Source organism: Ctenopharyngodon idella, chromosome 4 (assembly GCF_019924925.1).
Source record: "Ctenopharyngodon idella isolate HZGC_01 chromosome 4, HZGC01, whole genome shotgun sequence".
Taxonomy (NCBI): domain Eukaryota; kingdom Metazoa; phylum Chordata; class Actinopteri; order Cypriniformes; family Xenocyprididae; genus Ctenopharyngodon; species Ctenopharyngodon idella.
In genome coordinates this window covers 9145248-9166301 of record NC_067223.1, presented here as the reverse complement: position 1 = coordinate 9166301, position 21054 = coordinate 9145248, and the positions used below count along the sequence as shown (strand labels likewise).

General features: G+C 39.0%; 1 protein-coding gene across 1 annotated transcript; it reads right to left on the bottom strand.

Moving 5' to 3' along the window:
* Positions 1-9627: 9627 nt before the first annotated feature.
* Positions 9628-20705, bottom strand: LOC127511417 (deleted in malignant brain tumors 1 protein-like). Its single transcript, XM_051892225.1, has 20 exons — positions 20442-20705; positions 20033-20350; positions 17665-17967; positions 17178-17492; positions 16481-16780; positions 15498-15812; positions 15039-15353; positions 14631-14945; positions 14275-14517; positions 13800-14117; positions 13319-13621; positions 12446-12517; positions 11841-11902; positions 11520-11637; positions 11255-11314; positions 11023-11088; positions 10852-10920; positions 10627-10677; positions 10462-10524; positions 9628-10353 (listed from the first exon to the last, which is right to left on the bottom strand). Exons 1-20 carry the CDS (start codon positions 20683-20685, stop codon positions 10304-10306), a joined length of 3900 nt encoding a protein of 1299 aa, XP_051748185.1. The 5' UTR covers positions 20686-20705; the 3' UTR covers positions 9628-10303.
* Between the last annotated feature and the right edge of the window lie 349 nt (positions 20706-21054).

The window sequence follows — 21054 nt, the reverse complement described above, 5'->3', positions numbered from 1 at the left end:
AGGGGAGACAAAGTCATACATACAGGAAACTGATTTCAGGGACAGGAATCAAGTTTATTTACAGCATCAAAGCACAGCACCTGCAGATATAAAAATACAAGCACTGATAACCGACTGCTTCATGACTTAATATTTCACGCTTTGAGTTCATGTTTAGAAATATTAGTACATAAATCAAATGTACTCTTTTAAAGATTGTACTTTTTTAAATATTCATTTTAATTACTGTAATATATTCAGAAGTATACAGTGCTTGTCATTTTCTCCAATTGCACAGGCCTAAACATTATTACACAAAAGAGTGTCAGAAAAGAGCATTTTCTTTGAAAATTAGAATATAATTAGAATATCATCAAAAAGTTGATTTATTTCACTAATTCCATTCAAAAAGTGAAACTTGTATATTATATTCATTCATTACACACAGACTGATATATTTCAAATGTTTATTTCTTTTAATTTTGATGATTATAACTGACAACTAAGGAAAATCCCAAATTCAGTATCTCAGAAAATTAGAATATTGTGAAAAGGTTCAATATTGAAGACACCTGGTGCCACACTCTAATCAGCTAATTAACTCAAAACACCTGCAAAGGCCTTTAAATGGTCTCTCAGTCTAGTTCTGTAGGCTACACAATCATGGGGAAGACTGCTGACTTGACAGTTGTCCAAAAGACGACCATTGACACCTTGCACAAGGAGGGCAAGACACAAAAGGTCATTGCAAAAGAGGCTGGCTGTTCACAGAGCTCTGTGTCCAAGCACATTAATAGAGAGGCAAAGGGAAGGAAAAGATGTAAAAAAAAAAAAAAGAAGTAAATTTTGCATTTCCTTTGGAAATCAGGGTCCCAGAGTCTGGAGGAAGAGAGGAGAGGTACACAATCCACGTTGCTTGAGGTCCAGTGTAAAGTTTCCACAGTCAGTGATGGTTTGGGGTGCTATGTCATCTGCTGGTGTTGGTCCACTGTGTTTTCTGAGGTCCAAGGTCAACGCAGCCGTATACCAGGAAGTTTTAGAGCACTTCATGCTTCCTGCTGCTGACCAACTTTGTGGAGATGCAGATTTCATTTTCCAACAGGACTTGGCACCTGCACACAGTGCCAAAGCTACCAGTACCTGGTTTAAGGACCATGGTATCCCTGTTCTTAATTGGCCAGCAAACTCGCCTGACCTTAACCCCATAGAAAATCTATGGGGTATTGTGAAGAGGAAGATGCGATATGCCAGATCCAACAATGCAGAAGAGCTGAAGGCCACTATCAGAGCAACCTGGGCTCTTATAACACCTGAGCAGTGCCACAGACTGATCGACTCCATGCCACGCCGCATTGCTGCAGTAATTCAGGCAAAAGGAGCCCCAACTAAGTATTGAGTGCTGTACATGCTCATACTTTTCATATTCATACTTTTCAGTTGGCCAAGATTTCTAAAAATCCTTTCTTTGTATTGGTCTAAAGTAATATTCTAATTTTCTGAGATACTGAATTTGGGATTTTCCTTAGTTGTCAGTTATAATCATCAAAATTAAAAGAAATAAACATTTGAAATATATCAGTCTGTTTGTAATGAGTGAATATAATATACAAGTTTCACTTTTTGAATGGAATTAGTGAAATAAATCAACTTTTTGATGATATTCTAATTATATGACCAGCACCTATATATATATTTTATATAGAGGCCCCCTTATTTTTAGATGGGCCCCCCCAAAAATAAAATTCTGGCTATGCCACTGCTATGAAGGGAACCCATTAAATGTTAAAAGAACAAGATCACAGCTGACATTCAAACAGATTTTTTATGATGAACATAGGATTGACCTGGAGGAAAATTATAAATCTGAATGCAGGTAATAATCTCCCACAATACTCTTCTACATAATGGAGTAAGCTTCAATGAACAAAATCTGTTTACGTCGCTAAGAGTGGTTGCCAAGACAGAAGCAGCAACATTAACATTCAGTGGCGCAACCATAAGCCGCATAATAAACTCTCACACGCAAAGATAATAACAGCAGAGGCTACGCGCAACACGTGAAATAATCAAACCAATAAGTCTAAAAACAGCTGTTGCATTTTACCGCGCAGCATGCGTCAGTGTAACAAATCAACGTGAGAATAACAAATCGATCAGAAATCTGGGGGGGCCTACATATTAATGAGGGGGCCTAGGCCCCCTCAGGCCCCCCCGTGGCTATGCCACTGCTTCACAGACTGTAAAAAAGAACTCGTGCTGCATCAAATGCTGTGGGAATGCCTCTGTGTGATTATGTTGTGAAGCACATGTGAAATCAGTCCAATGGCGTGACGGAACGTCATAGGCAGGTGACATCATGACCAGGAAACTATAAAACACACCTAAAACCACTTCCTGTGTTTTCAGCAAGCGCTCTCTGTGAAACTGTGTGTACTATTTGTTCATCCCTGCCCTTTTTTTAATTACAGGTGGGATACACATGAGCTTTGTGTTGTTTGTTTGGGAGCGGAGCATGCTCAGGCATTCCTCGAGGGGGCTGGTTGTGAACACTGTGAGCAGTTGTCGTTGAAGATGCTCCGCTCCCACCGTTTACTGAGGAGAGTGTTTCGGCTCGTGCTCCCTGCGTTTCGGGTCCCACTACTGCTGAGGCACAGCAAAGGCTCTTGTCGTGGGGTTCACAGATGGACATTGCAGAGGGGTTTGAGACGGGCCCTGCCCTATCTCTACCTTCACCTGCTCAGTCCAGTGCATCACAAGGGTTGGAAGAACGCTCTGTGGTTTCTTCTCTCCCTGTTGATGCACCGGTACAACAATTATCCAGCTCTGAGGAGTTGGATGTTGTTAGTATTGATCCTGGTGATGTTGAGGATTCGCTACCTCACACCTAGGCATTTGAGGAGTTAGTAGTACACGGTTATGGGGCTATGCCTCAGGTAGAAGAGACGCTTGCAAGCTATCTCTCGCCCAAGTCAGCATCGTCCCTGAAAACCCCGAAGCTATGTCAATACTGCAAGCATATCAAGCTGACCTGCTGAAGGATGTTGATGAGGGCGAGGAAGTTAGTCGCGAGGCATTTGTTGAGCTCAGAAGGGCTACAGATCTATCTCTCCGTGCAGTAGCGTGTTTACCCACCATGCAAAGTCCCCTCCGGGTTGAGTCAGACCACACCTCATTATACGGTGCCCATCTCATCTCGGTGCCCTCTGGGGGCCATTCTGCCAACCCTGCAACCTTGTGTGCTTCAGGGCGCAGCGATCCTCAGCGAACATATATCTCAGTGTCCGACCGGAAACATAGCGGCACTAGGACATTCGCTCCCTCTGGTCTCAGAGGATCCAGTTCGGTTGTTTCCTGCCGGTTTGCCGCTTCAGGGCACCGAGTTGGTTGCTAAGGTGACACCAGAGGCCATAGGTTCTTCTGCAAAAGGAGGCTATAGAACAGGTTCCTCCTCCCAGCAGGGAGTCGGGCTTTTACAGCCGGTATTTCATAGTTCCAAAGAAGGATGGAGGGCTACATCCCATTTTAGATCTAAGACAGCTAAAACGCTCTCTCAAGAAGCTCAAGTTCAAAATGCTCACATTGAGGCAGATCGTGTCACAAATCAGGTCTGAGGGCTGGTTTGTCACAATAGATCTAAAGGACGCATATTATCATATTTCCATCCTTCCACAACACAGGAAGTTCCTGAGGTTCGCTTTCGGGGGCGAAGTGCGCCAATATCGGGTTCTTCCGTTTGGCCTAGCTTCACCAAATGCGTGGATGCAGCTCTGGCTCCGTTGCGACTCCCGGGCATTCGCGTATTAAACTACATAGACGACTGGCTGATCCTGGCACAGTCAAGGGAGTTGGTGGTTCAGCATTGAGATGCTGTTCTTGCCCACATGAGGATGTTGGGGTGACTAGGCAAACAGTTTTTAGTGAAAGCATTAAGCAGTGCCACCACATTTAATAATCTTAGTATTTCACATTGTAATATTATTATTGTTAATAAAAATACAAAGACGTTGATTCACTGAAGAATTTAGCCCTAAATCAGTTTTACATTTATTTATTTATTTATTTTTTATTTTTTGGCATAAGAAGTATTGATGCAGACCATTTGTTGATGAAAAGGAATTACATAGAATGGGCATTACTGTATAACCGTTACATTTCAGCATGTGTGTAGTCCGATGCGGGAGCAGGGAGGACAGTGAATCGTCCGCTGTATCCTGACCCACCACGCGGTTTCCCATCAGGGGAGGTGAGCTTCTGCAGTGTTTTGTAGTTCCAAAATTTAAAAAATATATAAATAGGCCTATTTTTATTTATTTATTAATTATTATTATTATATAGGTTATGTTGAACGTTTAACATTCATACAAAATTCATAACATTCATCTCAAGAAACCATCCAATTTTATTGGTCAGGCATCAACCAATAAAATGGCTTCATTCCCAGCCCAGCCCCACCCATCTCTACTCTCTCGCATCTGATCTGCAAGCGTTCACAATGATTGGCTTTAATCATATAGGCTACAGTAGCTTACGAACCTGTTTTAGAAATTTAAATTGCGGCAATTCATTTGTATCCACACGATGGCAGTAAAAGATCGTAAAATATGACTGAAATTACACAAGTGGTACGTGCTGGATGAGTCCGAACTGTCATTATACAGACTACCACCGTGGATATTTTGTCTTTCTATACAAACTATGGCTATATAATATACTAAGGCTATATAAACTCTAATGTTGCAGTTGGTTTAAACAGCTTGAAACTGAAATCATAGTGAAGCATCAAGCATCAAAACTGCTTTAACAGATCTATGACAGTAATGATTTAAAAATAAATAAATAAAGAGTTCTCAAACCTGTAAGAACCTTACTGTATATTCATATCTGGAGCAGTATTTGCGCTGAAACAGAGCAACAAAGGCAATTATAACAATAGTGTTCACAACTCTAGTCCCAAAACACAAACATAATTTAGCATGATAAACAAACTCTCAAATCTTAGTACTTCCCTCGTTCTCGTTTAATCTATTGAGTAGATTAGTTAAAAAAAAAAAAGAACAACAACAGTGTGGTAATAGGTCATATCATCAACTCTTAAAAATGTTTTGTGTTTAGACAGAATATAACTTACATTTTCTTGTAATGAGCATACATGTTATAAATCGCACAAATATTTTTATTTCGCTAAACAGCTACAGCTTTCCGTCGTCCCAGTCTGCAAACTTAACTCAACCAATCACATACGTCACATCACATCACATGGGTACTAGCAATTAAAGGGACCGCAATCATTTTCATCAAAACAATACACTCGTTAATAAACTGGGTACGCGCAAATAACAGACAAACGACTGTGTACTCTTTCCCAACATCCAGTCGCTCTGACTGGCACATTTTTATTAAACAGAATAAGCACGTGCAATCATTCAGACATTGATTAGGTCACATGACATTGGATTGGATTACCTGTCCCATAGCGAAAAACAAAATAAAATACAAATATAAAATAATACAAATTAATACAAATGAGAGCATAATACTTATACATCTTAACATTAACTTTTTTTTTTTTTTTAGTTCACATAAATTCTATTGAGAGTTTGACGCATATATATTGCTAGTATGATATTCCTACTTCAGATTCAGGGGTTTTGTCCCCTGCAAATGCTAGGATACTTAAGATAATCGAGTCAATTTGTGAAACTTGCAGGGAAATATGTTATCATCATTATATGAAAAATGATAATGGAAACTCAATCATGGACACACACAAAAAAGTTTTTAATCAATTATCATTACATTTTAAATATTTCAACTGAAGGAATACATTAAGCACTGCAATATCGTTGTACTATATTTCCAGAAGATAAAAGAAGATGATGATGATGGGCATGCTCTTTATTTGAGATGTTTTTAATTTTTTTTATTGAAGGGGGTCGCACTTTCCTCAGGAAATTATGCATAGACCTCAAGACACACGTGTAGATGTGTATATACTGTAATTAGCACACTTTACCATTTACTTTACTGAAATTAATTACAAATGACAGAACATGATCAGAGGTATTAATTACACATTACAAACTCAATACAGAGTTAAAGCTCTTACTTTTCATATTTGCGAAAAACAATATTTAATAAAGTTCTAGCCGTAACAGTTGGCTAGACAAAGTCTACATTATGCAATCATATAGCCTACTACTTCTTTAAGGTTTAAGCAATAGCCCATCGTTATGATTTTATATATATATATATATTTTTTTTTTTTTTTTTTTTTTTTTTTGTCGGGAGACAAACCATTTTAATGATGGCAGTTAGTTATGTATTGGATGTGAAGTAAGGGTTTATACTACAATGTTAAATATATTCTCTGGTATTTTTGGTTCGTCTGATTGGTCACTTGTTTTCACGTCAACTGCAGAGGGACACTCCTCCAGTACCATGGACAGCGACTGGAACAATTCAGCACCTGTGGAAAGCGGCTTCCGGGAGGAATGAACCGAACCCCTCGCCACTGGAAGGTGCTCGAAATACGACAATTACTATAATAATATTTGATAAACTATCTCTATTAAAGTAATGAGACATGAAATCAGAATAAGGAGACAAAGAGTCCTCTGCATTTCTCCTGGTTGAATGAAAGGTTTAGGCAATATTAATCTGTATTTCTTTTTTTAATATTAATAGCTGTAATTGTAGGCAGTTCACACACTCTCCCCCTGTTCATTTGGCTCCTCTTCCCAGTTCTCTGTCAATTAAAAAAATAATAATCTCTGTAAATTTTGCAATATAATCAGAATTTATAGTCTAGACATGCACCAGCTGGTGACTACTTGAGCTGACAGTAAATGAAAATAAGTAAGATAAACAAAGGATTTGTTTTAGATGAAACTGGTTGACATAATTGAACATAATAAGACACGTCTGATTGAAAACCCCCTCAGACTCCCTTACAGCTCCAACATTTCATTCACAAGAGATAACATCATAATTCTTCAGTGTGTCCTCTAAAGATGTACAGCAGATGCATATTATGAAAAAGTAGACTGTAAAAAATCACCTTCTCTCATGGTTATGGCGTCATCATAGGTCTCATTCGTTCGATCTGTGTCAAAATACAGAGATAACATCACTGTCTCCAAACAAGCACTAAGTGATATCTGCTAACCTATTGATTTATGTTGAAGTAATAATTTTAGTATGGAAAATTCTCACAATCGAGTATATCAGTGATGACATCATGCTCCTCTGGAGCCTCAATGGAGTTTGCATCAATGAAAATAAAGCATAAAAATAAAGCATACACTCTAAGAAAATCAGTTAAGACAGGGCACAATATATTGTGTTAATATGAAGGAATTTTCTGTAAAAATAACAGATACTTTCCTGGCAGAAAATTACCAGCACCTTTTCTGTTTTTCTAAAAAAAAAAAAAAAAAAAAAAACTTACAGTGTAGAACCAGTATAACAACCAAAAAGTTATGAGTAAATGAGTTCAGAACTGCTGACGTGGATGTGTACCCTTTGTCAAACCTCCCCTCACACTAACACCTGTGTGCTCTCTCACTGACTGCAGTACAAACACAGTGCTGTGGTTTTCACTGCTGAATTCTGTGGTTAAAAGCAGGAAGCCTAACATTTCTTCACTTTAACTGTCAAAAAGACCTGTAGAAGCATTAAATATATCAGCATGGTAAAATAAAATAAAATTAACAAATACTTTCATCACTTTGACTATTCACACCTGCAGTATGTATATTTTTTATATGTTTTGTCATTAATAATAATAACAATAATAATAATCACCCAGTGTGTCGATTAGTTGGCCTGTAATGGATCTCCTCAAACAGTGTTATGATACACCTCCAGCCTCCCAGAGCAGCGGCCCTCCCCTCCACTCAGTCTGAGAGGAACATGCTCTAAAATGTACACATCATACATGTGGAGCCTCATCAGTTATCTCTTACCAGATAGATAATTCACAAGTATATGTTTGAAGAAAAAGCAATATAGGCATTCATATATTACTGATCTCATTAAAGGAACACTCCACTTTTTTTGAAAATAGGCTCGTTTTCCAACTCCCTAGAGTTAAACAGTTGAGTTTTACCGTTTTCGAATCCATTCAGCCGATCTCCGGGTCTGGCGGTACCACTTTTAGCATAGCTTAGCATAGTTCATTGAATCATGGAAAATGAAAAGTTGCGAATTTCTAGGCCGATATGACTAGGAACTATACTCTCATTCCGGCGTAATAATCAAGGAACTTTGCTGCCGTACCATGGGTGCAGCAGGCGCAATGATATTACGCAGCATCTCTCACAAATGTCTCCATGGTTGCGAGGCACGCTCCCTGTGCAAGCAGGGGGGTCACAGGCGCTGCGTAATATCATTGCGGCTGCTGCAGCCATGGTACGGCAGCAAAGTTCCTTGATTATTACGCCGGAATGAGAGTATAGTTCCTAATCATATCGGCCTAGAAAATCGCAACTTTTCATTTTCCATCGGTCTTAGTACACGATGTAACTACAGAAGAGTCAAGTTTTAAATAGGAAAAATATTGAAACTCTTTGGTCATTTTTGAGCGAGATGCTAACGGTCTAATCAGATTCAATTAACTATGCTAAGCTATGCTAAAAGTGGTACCGCCAGACCCAGAGATCAGCTGAATGGATTCGGAAATGGTAAAACTCAACTGTTTAACTCTAGGGGAGTTAGAAAATGAGCCTATTTTCAATAAAAGTGGAGTGTTCCTTTAACACTCTAAAATCAAGAAATTTAATCATGATTAAATCATTAAGTTAAGTCTTACCAAAGCAAGTGATATTGGCCACCTCATTATCATAACAGTTGTTCTGTCCCCAGGGTAAAGATGGACACTGCCACAATGTCATGTTTTCGACATTTAAGATGATCTAACCAGTTAACAGCAGATCTCAGGCCCATTGAATATATGGGTTCACTGCCAGATCTTCCACAGTTCAGCTCTTGACAGATCAGACTCACTGTTTCTCTGAACCTCCACTCTACCAGCAAAGGGACTGTGACCTCCAACCAACCTTACACTGCCTGCACATAAGAATGGTCTGAAAAATCACTTTTGCATTTCATTCAATTAATATTAAGTCATAAAACCTGCACATATAATATTATAACACATCAAATCACAAGACCATTTCATGCAATTACAAAAAACAGAATCAGCAAGAAACAAATTTTTTGCTTCCTTTAATTAATTAATTAATTCAATAAACATCAGTAAGGAAATAAACTCATATAAATCAAACCAAGAGAAATTAAATATTACACAACGCATTGATGGTACACAGGAAGGTCCTTATGTAAAATATTAAACTACTTTAATGTAATATGTTGAAAGGAACTGTCTGGCCCTTTAACTGAAGGTAAAATTACCTGCACTGGTGAGTGTGACGACTGTGGACATCAGTAGGATTGTCAGACAGCTCTTCATCTTCCTCTGCTCCGCACTTCAGCACAAACTTTTCATCAGCTCTCTTAGCAATTCTGAAGAAAACAGAGTGAATGTGGGAAACACTTCAGAGTACATACAGCGCCAAAGTCAGACACAAGCACTGCTGACGAAAAACACTAAGACAGAGAGACACATCAAACTACTCCTGAATAACAGTATACAATATTTCATAGACTTTTATTGAATTTTGTGTGCAAAAAAAACCAAAACATTTTTGTTGAAACAAAATGTGTTGCAACATTCTCCAGTTTCACAATAATGATGATAATAATGACATAATATACATACATAGTCAGTCTGATTTTAAATGCTAAACAGAAAACATTAAAATCAATTTAAACCAGCAATAAAATTGGACACAAATATAAAACATACATAAATCAAACATATGCGTTTGTCTGACAAAAACCCCTCTTCAGGACATAAAGTGAACAACAAGCTCTTCTGCTCAGTTCAAAGAGTCTTTACATTCTTTTGAAGTAAAGATCCTTGACCACAGCTGCTGTTTGTAAACTTGTTTCCCAAAGTACATTCCAATGATCTTTAGCAAAATATTGTGTACAATATCAGTGGGTCTACACATTCAAAAGAAATATATAATAAGTGGATATTTATTAAGTATGATATTTTTAAGTTGCTGTAAAATGTTAAAGACTGGGACAGAGGAAGGTAAATGGTGAAGCAATGAGATAATTATATACAAACTGATTAAATGTTAGGAAAAAATGTTTTTTTTTTTTTTTTTTTCTCTCAAATTGCCAAATCTATGTCATAGAAATGTTTCAGATCACTTAAAAGATTTAAAAGGATTTGAGGCAGTGGGTGTGGTTTGAGTTACACAGTCCCTCCTGGTTTTTCTGGCTCCTCCCCCACATCATCATAGCCTGTTTTTAGAAAACAAGAGAAAATTCATTTATCAATATATGCTTTAAAAAATATTATAAAAACTAAACAAAAATTCAGTGTAAGGTAAAAAGATGTCAGTAACGTACCAAACACATCACTCACATACTCCTTGACATTCTTCACATCATCATAATCCTCCTTAACACCATCTAATATAAATGTTTGTATTATTAATTACATGAGTCTATAATTTGAAGACAAACAAACAAAAAAACTTAAGAGAAATTTGAGAGCAATTTGAAAACCCACACCTGCTTTATCATTGGAGAATTGTCGTACAATAATGACATCATCATAGTTTTCTTGAATAGAGAAAATAGACAAATAGTGAAAAAAAAAAAAAAATTAAAAAATTAAATGCATCCATTAAATGTATAAAAATTTGGGATTTTAAAACAGTGTGCATATATATATATATATATAATGCATATAAACCTATATTGTTAAACCTGTAGAAATGATTATAAGAAATAAACCTGTATCACGAGGTCTCAGTCCAACAGTGATTACATCATCATAATTCTCAGGTGTGACTTGCTTCTCTTCTAAATGAGTTAATAGAAAAGATGAAATAAACAAAAACTGATTTTACTATTCAGAGGCCCAATAGTTAATTTAATTTAGTGAAATCAGTTAAAGTCACTGACCTTTTGGCCCTTCAGTGGTGGTGACGTCATTACAGTAGTCAGGAGCGGCTCCTACTGCAGAATTTGCTTTAAAAAGCATAGATGGTAAAAAAATTTCAGTAAATTTATGTTTTTAGATTTATATAATTTAAACAGTTAAGATAAAAACATTGACTTAGCAGGTTATTTAAACATCCATTGTATGTAGCAGATAAGATTTGAGTTATATTGATTTATATTTGAGTCCTCTAACCTGAAAGAAGCTCATCAGCATCTTCATACCCAGAATGCTGTTCTTCAGAAAGGACACTTCCTGTTATGAAGAAGTTGATCCATCAGACACACTGACAATTCTAAATCAGCCAAAATCCTTTGAATCACAACACTAACCCTGTATCATTTCAGAGAACACACAAAAGTCCCACAAACAGATCTGTGTGATTTATTCTACTCACCTCTATGAATAAAGTCATTACCTTATTGATCTCCACAAATCAGACACTCTGACATTTACTCACCCGCAGTGAAGAGACGGTGTCTGTTAGTAGGTCTGCGATGAAGCTCTTCATAAATGGCTTCAGTCGTGCTCATGTGTCTCCTCTTAAAGAGAGCTGTGAGTGTAGACAGACAAACCTGCTGTCAGTTCACAACACATGACTGATCACACACTGAATAAGACACAATATGACAGTCTCTGGATCTCTCCTACCTCTCCTCATCACTCTGTTCTGCTGAATCAGTATAAGCAGTGGCACTAAGAGCAGTAAGAGCACAACTCCCAGTACAATCACAAGCACAGAGAGAGGAGTTTGTGGAGGAGTAGCTGATGTTGAGCTCACTGTCTGAGAAACTGGAGGAGAAGATGATGTTGTTGTGGCAGGAGTAGTGGACACTAACAAATCTGGCAAAACAGACACAAACACATTCAAAATCAGGCAAATACACAAATATTATCAGCAATAAATTAATAAATGTCATTAGTGTTTTGCTGTGACCTGCACAGGTGAGTCCAGCGTGATCTTTGTGGGAGCAGTCAGTGTGGTTCTTCAGAGAGAGAGGACAGTCCCACAGGTGAATCTCATTCCCTCTGCACTCGACTCTGTTCAGCCACACAACACCTTCACCAGCACCAAAGGCTGAATTCCCATCAGCCCTCAGTGCTGCTCCACAACCCAGCTGCCTGCAGACCACCTGAGCATCTCTGATGTCCCACATATCATCACAGACTGAGCCCCACACAGCGTTATGATACACCTCTAGCCTCCCAGAGCACCGGCCCTCCCCTCCACTCAGTCTGAGAGGAACATGCTCTAAATCACAGACAAGTAGACATTATTATTGGCCAGCAGAGTTCTGTCAGAACAGTGACACCTACAGTGTGTGTGTGTGGGGGTTACATATGGCTGTTATGATTTTTATGTTCTTCTACATCAAATGAACTTACCTGAACACTGTCTCTGATGTGGAGATGTGGAGCATGACAAATAGCTTCTAGGGGACTCATGACTCTCCTGTTCTGTAATCACAAATTAATTTAATTTAGTGCTGTCAATCGATTAAAAACACTTTTTTTTTTTTTAATTAATCGTGATTAATTGCACCTAACATTAAAGTTTTTAATATATATTTTCATATTGTAATAATTTCACATTTCATCTTTAAATTAATGTAGAAACAACATAAAGACAGTATATTTTAAACATTTCATCTAACAGGTAGGAAATATACAGAAAATGAATAAAGTTATCAAAAACTTTACATTCTTCACTGCATAAATTATAAATTAAATAAAGATTAAAGCTATAAAAGTTATTCAGTCAAGAGCAGTGAGTAATTTCTCTTTTTCTTTTGTTTGATTAACATTAATGACAGACAGCAGCAGGTTTATCAGGCATTTTGACATAATTTTGTGTTTTTGTCCGTTCAAGTGCAAAAGAGAACTCAATGCAGACGGCATTTTTCAGCAGATTTCTGTGCGCGTGAGTCATGAGTGTGTCACACAGACAGGACATTCACAGACAGTGTGCCAGTACCGCAATGAGTTCTCTTTTGTCACGTTTGAATGGTTTAAAAGCATTTGCATGAATAAGAGCACGATCATATAATGTAACGTTAGCTAAAGGATGACAAAAAAAAAAAAATGGATGTTGCGTTAAATATTTTTAACACGATAAACTGAAAAAAATGATTTGCATGAGTTAATGCGTTCAATTTAACAGCCCTAATTATATATATATATATATATATATATTTTTTTTTTTTTTGTATACTCAGTAATGGTAACGGATTACTGTATTTTTAGAGATGGAAAATATACCCAAACAGGTGATTTTGGCCACTTCATCTTCACCACAGTCGTTCTGTCCCCAGGGTGAAGATGGACACTGCCAAAGATATGAATCATGTGGTCGACATTTCACTTTATCCAGCCAGTTACGAGCTGATTCCAGTCTTGTTGTAGAATCAGACAAAACACCAGATCTTCCACAGTTCAGCTCTTGACAGATCAGACTCACTGTGTCTCTGTCCATCTTGTTCCAGCACACATTACCCCAGGATCCATTGTAGAAAACCTCCACATTCCCTTCACAGCTCTCAGTTAACCTGATATCTTTAAACTCTAGATGGAAACATGAACGCTATATCAGCTCTCATCCAATTCATTTCAACCACTGGATGTTATATATATACGAATGACTGAAATAACCCAAAAAGATTAAATTACATATTTTAAAAAGATGAAATTTTGATTTTAAATGTTACTGAATAACAGTTTTTCACAACTGAGTACTATTTACCTGAACACACGACTCCTACATCCTCCTTGTGTTGACAGTCATGTTTTCCCCAGCCTGGAGAAGAGCAGCTCCACAGGGACGTCTCATTCCCCTCACACTCCACCTCATCCAGCCATATGGGTCCAGAACCAGGACCAAACCAGGCTGGTACCTGCTGGTTACTGAGGGCCACTCCACACTGCAGCTGTCTGCACACCACATGGGCATCTTCAATATCCCAGGAGTCATCACACACTGTCCCCCATGAGCCGCTGTGAAAAACCTCCAGCCTCCCTGCACAGTCTCCCCCAGAACCCACCAGCCTGATGGACCCACGACCTGATATTCAGAGAAAGAAAAACACATTAGTGATCACTAACAACTGAAGAATCTGCCCAGATGTTGCTCTTCTCACCAAGGCAGGTGATTGACAGCTGTTGTGTGGAGCTGCAGTTGAGAGTTTGTGGAGAGCTGCAGTTCCCCAGATGAGCTTCACTCCCAGAGCACTGGAAGCCCGTCACACACTCATGACTGTGATCAGGACTGGATGAAGAGGAGCCGGAGAAGTTCAGCACAGAGCCACAGCCCAGCTGTCTGCAGACCACAGAGGATTCAGTGAGACTCCAGGAGTCCAGCAGAACTCTCCTCCAGACCTGATGGATGGAAACTTCCACCTCCCCCTCACACTGTCTCTCTCCAGACAACCGCACCAGACCGTCATGTACAGCCAGAGAGGAATCTGAGGAGAAGATCTTATGTTATACTAAAATAAGAATTGTGTTAGAACATGGTGAAATAGTCTTAAAGAGAGTTTTTCAGTAGCATAATGCTCTCAGTGTCAGATAAGTTTACCAGAGCAGATGACTCCAACATCTCGTCTATGAGAACATTCAGCTCGACTCCATGAAGAGATGGAACATTCTGAGAGTTTTGTTTCATTCCCGTCACAATCAAACACATCAGCCCAGATTTCACCACTTCCTTTGCCAAACCAGTCTGATCCCACAACAGACACAGCAATCCCACAGTTCAGCTGTCTACAGAGGACACTGGCGGCTCTCATATCCCAGCATGCATCACACACTGTGCCCCACTTATTGATGAACCAAAGCTCCACTCTTCCAGAACAAGAGTCTGAACCATTCATCAGTTTGGCCTCTGTGTAACCTGAATAAAGAAGTTATAAAGTATAAAGCAGCTGACAGAGAAGACATACTGTATCAACTGCAAATGAAGAAACACTGAATATTATTCATTTACCTGAACAGATCAGTCCCACACTATTTTTACTGGTGCAGTTGTGTTTGTGTGATGATGATATTGAGCAAAATGAAATCTGTGATTCATTTCCTCTACACTGAATCTCTTGTGTCCACATCTGAGTGTCTCCTTTGCCAAAAGCATCTTCTCCCAGCACCTGTACAGGAGCCCCACAGTCCAGCTCTCTACACACAACCTCTGCATCCTGCTGGTCAAAGGCAGCAGCACACACTGAAACCCACGACTGATTATCAAGTATCTCTAACCTTCCAGAGCAGAGGTGAGATCCATTAACGAGTCTGGAAGCTTTATGACCTGTTCATATTACAGGAATGACAGTGCACAGTAGACAAATTAAATGCTTAATAGTTAAATAAAATAACCATACAAACATTTACAGTTTTCCAAACAAAATATTATTGGTCACAACAAATTCATGGGCAATGTTAAATTACTCACCCGAACAGATGACACCGGCATCACAATGGTGAGTACACTTATGTATGCTCCATCCTGATGACCCACAGTTCTTCAGTGTAGACTCTGATCCAGTACATAACACAGTATACATCCAGATTGGTCCTGATCCTTGTCCAAAATGAGCATCACCCGGAGCATCTATAGGTTCTCCACAGTCCAGCTCTCTACACACCACTGCAGCATCAGTCATGTCCCAGCCATCATCACACACCGTTCCCCACTGACCTCTATGAAGAACTTCCACTGTACCAGCACAGCGACTGTTAGCACCAACCAACCTCACATTCATTTTATCTAAGTGACAGAAAAATACAGACAGAGACTGAGTACATCTCCATAAGCACACTAGTTTGCATATCAGTATATTGTGTACACAAATTCGAACACTTGTAAAGCACACTGGCTCACGACACATTCGGACACCGATTACTCATTTTCTGGTGACATGACTTGGTGCTTGTGTCGTAAAACTTTACCACTGATATTTATCAGCAACACACAGGACCAATATCTTTTGACATTTTTTATGCTGTTTAATATATGTTATGAAATATACTTTGATTGTTGTTATATATCTCTGCAACATTTTAATTATAAATATTAACTAGACCGTTTACTACCTATCTACTGATGCTTATGCTGACATTTCATTAAATAACGGTTTGTCTTCAAATCTTCTATTGCATGTCATGATGATATTTTGCTGATATTGTGTTGGTTCATGTGATTTGTATTGTAGTTCAGAATTTCCATTAAGGGAACATAGTGAGCATCTGGTTTTTGGAGTGCAATGTGGGATTTCTAGGGAGTGAACATTCCAGTGCACTCAAAGGATTTTGTGATTGAAACAGCCCTTAAAATGGCTGGCGCCCTGGTCAGTGTTCTGACTACTGAACTAGTGAGCTGACTGAGATGCACCCTATGAGTAAAAGGTATATTACTATCATATTATTTTAACTCACCAGCACAGAACAGCCTCTGGTATTTATCATGTGAACAGCTGTTTTTGTGTAAGGATGTTGGACAGAGGTGAATCTGAGACTCATCTCCTCTACACTGAATCTCTTGTGTCCACATCTGAGCGTCTCCTTTGCCAAAAGCAGCTTCTCCCAGCACCTGTACAGGAGCCCCACAGTCCAGCTCTCTACACACAACCTCTGCATCCTGCTGGTCAAAGGCAGCAGCACACACTGAAACCCACGTCTGATCATCAAGAACTTCAATTCTCCCAGAGCAGCTGGAGTTTCCAATAAGCCTGACACCTGAAGTGGCAAGAGATAACAAACGTTTCAATTTTGTTTGTTATCTAAATGTGTTATTCTTGTCATTATCGGTCTCCCACAAAGCACCACTTATTAATGTAAAAGGAGCAAAATAATCAAATTACTCAATCTCATGTCAATCCAAACTCATCTGACTTCCTTTCATGGAACATAAAAGAGGAATTTTACAGAATATCCAGCACTTGTTTCAATATAACGAAAGCAAAATAATAATAATAATAATAATAATAATAATAATAATAAAATACATTTTGTGCTCCACAGAACAAAGTCATAAGTAAACGATGCCTGAATTTTCATTTTTTGGTGAACTATCCCTTTGAAGCAGGTGGTTTATCTGTGATGTAAAAATAGGGCAGGGTTTGGAGCAGTTTACCTGAGCAGATGACTCCTGCATCTTTTGTATGATCACAGTCATAAAACCCCCAAATTACTGATCCACAGTTCTTCAATGTAGACTCTGATCCAGTACATAAACTGCGATTTGTCCAGATTGATCCTGATCCTGGTCCAAAGTGAGCACCTCCCACAGCATCTACAGGTTCTCCACAGTCCAGCTCTCTACACACCACTGCAGCATCAGCCATATCCCAGCCAAGATCACACACTGTTCCCCACTGACCTCTATGAAGAACCTCCACTCTACCAGCACAGCGACTGTGACCACCAACCAACCTCACTCTCATATTGTCTATATAATGAATAAAGAGGGAGTAAAGACATATGGACAAAGGAAAAGAATGAGGGAAAAAAGTATCACACAAAGAGAAAGAAAACTATGATAAAATTAACTAACATTTAGTGTACATTTTGGGAACATTACATTTGAATTCAGTTTATTAAAAAAAAAGAAATGCTCAAACCTGCACACACCAAGCCAACATCATTTTCATATGAACAGGCATTTTTATATGATGGTGATGTTGGGCAGAGATGAATCTGAGACTCATTTCCTCTGCACTGAATCTCTTGTGTCCACATCTGAGCATCTCCTTTTCCAAAAGCATCTTCTCCCAGCACCTGTACAGGAGCCCCACAGTCCAGCTCTCTACACACAACCTCTGCATCCTGCTGGTCAAAGGCAGCAGCACACACTGAAACCCACGACTGATCATCAAGGATCTCTAACCTCCCAGAGCAGCGAGAACCTCCAACCAGCCTGACTTCTGAAAGAACAACACAAGAAAGAACAAAATTTAAAGCTATAGAACTTCAATAATCAATCATATAATGAGAAATCATTTTCCTTTATCTTCTGAAATAAAAGAGATTTACTATGAAAACATTATACATGTCAGCAAAAGTTTTTTCCCAGTACAAAAAAACCTTGAAAGTAAGCTACAAAAATGGCTCATATAGAAAACAGTGTATAGTTATTGTTACTGTAAAAATCTGCCCACATTTTCATGTCAACAATGTCTAAAGAATCCATTCAGGGCATTACATTAAAATGTAGAGTTAGAAACAAGCTTCTAAAGTTTATTTTTAACAAGGTCCCTGATTATTAGTCTGAAATTAACAGTTCATGTGGTAAAAAAAAAGAAAAGAAAGAAAGTGGAAAATAGTCATAAAAAATGAAATTATGACTGCTTTTGGTGCAGTTGTTTTGTACAGTGGGTACGGAAAGTATTCAGACCCCCTTACATTTTTCACTCTTTGTTATATTGCAGCCATTTGCTAAAATCATTTAAGTTCATTTTTTTCCTCATTAATGTACACACAGCAGAATTGTTGACATTTTTGCAGATTTATTAAAAAAGAAAAACTGAAATATCACATGGTCCTAAGTATTCAGACCCTTTGCTGTGACACTCATATATTTAACTCAGGTGCTGTCCATTTCTTCTGATCATCCTTGAGATGGTTCTACACCTTCATTTGAGTCCAGCTGTGTTTGATTATACTGATTGGACTTGATTAGGAAAGCCACACACCTGTCTATATAAGACCTTAAAACTGACAGTGCATGTCAGAGCAAATGAGAATCATGAGGTCAAAGGAACTGCCTGAAGAGCTCAGAGACAGAATTGTGGCAAGGCACATATCTGGCCAAGGTTACAAAAAAATTTCTGCTGCACTTAAGGTTCCTAAGAGCACAGTGGCCTCCATAATCCTTAAATGGAAGACGTTTGGGACGACCAGAACCCTTCCTAGAGCTGGCCGTCCGGCCAAACTGAGCTATTGGTGGAGAAGAGCCTTGGTGAGAGAGGTAAAGAAGAACCCAAAGATCAATGTGGCTGAGCTCCAGAGATGCAGTCGGGAGATGGGAGAAAGTTGTAGAAAGTCAACCATCACTGCAGCCCTCCACCAGTCGGGGCTTTATGGCAGAGTGGCCCGACGGAAGCCTCTCCTCAGTGCAAGACACATGAAAGCCCACATGGAGGACTCCAAGATGGTGAGAAATAAGATTCTCTGGTCTGATGAGACCAAGATAGAACTTTTTGGCCTTAATTCTAAGAGGTATGTGTGGAGAAAACCAGGCACTGCTCATCACCTGTCCAATACAGTCCCAACAGTGAAGCATGGTGGTGGCAGCATCATGCTGTGGGGGTGTTTTTCAGCTGCAGGGACAGGACGACTGTTTGCAATCGAGGGAAAGATGAATGCAGCCAAGTACAGGGATATTCTGGATGAAAACCTTCTCCAGAGTGCTCAGGACCTCAGACTGGGCCGAAGGTTTACCTTCCAACAAGACAATGACCCTAAGCACACAGCTAAAATAACAAAGGAGTGGCTTCACAACAACTCCGTGACTGTTCTTGAATGGCCCAGCCAGAGCCCTGACTTAAACCCAATTGAGCATCTCTGGAGAGACCTAAAAATGGCTGTCCACCAATGTTTACCATCCAACCTGACAGAACTGGAGAGGATCTGCAAGGAGGAATGGCAGAGGATCCCCAAATCCAGGTGTGAAAAACTTGTTGCATCTTTCCCAAAAAGACTCCTGGCTGTATTAGATCAAAAGGGTGCTTCTACTAAATACTGAGCAAAGGGTCTGAATACTTAGGACCATGTGATATTTCAGTTTTTCTTTTTTAATAAATCTGCAAAAATGTCAAAAATTCTGTGTTTTTCTGTCAATATGGGGTGCTGTGTGTACATTAATGAGGAAAAAAAAATGAAATTAAATGATTTTAGCAAATGGCTGCAATATAACAAAGAGTGAAAAATTTAATGGGGTCTGAATACTTTCCGTACCCACTGTACATTAAGACAGGATTTTTAGCTTACCTGAACAAATGACCTGAGCGCTCTTATCAAGACACACATCGGGTTCAGTTGGTTGCATGAATCCACATTTCTTAAGTGTAGACTCTGAGCCAGTACACATCGCATTTTTCATCCTAAAAATTGGTTTAAATCCCAGTCCAAAATGAACACCATACAGAGCATCTACAGGTTCTCCACAGTCCAGCTCTCTACACACTACTGCAGCATCAGCCAAATCCCAACCAGCACCACACACTGTTCCCCACTGACCTCTATGATGAACCTCCACTGTACCAGCACAGCGACTGTGACCACCAACCAACCTCACATTTATTATGTCTGTGAATGTAAAAGAAAAAGCTAATGTAAATGTAAAATGTTCTAAAAAAAAATGAAATGAAATGAGCTTTGTTGTACTTTGAACTCCTACCAGTACACTGCAAACCAATGTTGTGCTCATGTGAACAGTTGTTTTCATATGATGGTGATGTTGGACAGAGGTGAATCTGAGACTCATTTCCTCTGCAGTGAATCTCTTGTGTCCACATCTGAGCGTCTCCTTTGCCAAAAGCATCTTCTCCCAGCACCTGTACAGGAGCCCCACAGTCCAGCTCTCTACACACAACCTCTGCATCCTGTTGGTCAAAGGCAGCAGCACACACTGAAACCCACATCTGATTATTCAGTATCTCTAACCTTCCAGAGCAGCGAGAACCTCCAACCAGCCTGACTTCTAAATAAGACAACACAGATAAACAAAAGCATGACTTATTTATGGGGCTTCAAGATAATTATTTGTAAATACCACACACTGTTCCCCACTGACCTCTATGATAAATCTCCACTCTACCAGCACAGCGACTGTGACCACCAACCAACCTCACATTCACACTGTCTAAATATTAAACAGAAACAGTGAGAGAGATGATGAGAGTTCAAATTCATAGCATTACAAAGTGGGACAAGTGGCAAAATGGGACACATATGTCTGAATATTTAAAAGAATATTTAGAGTTCAATACAAGTTGAGCTCAAACAACATC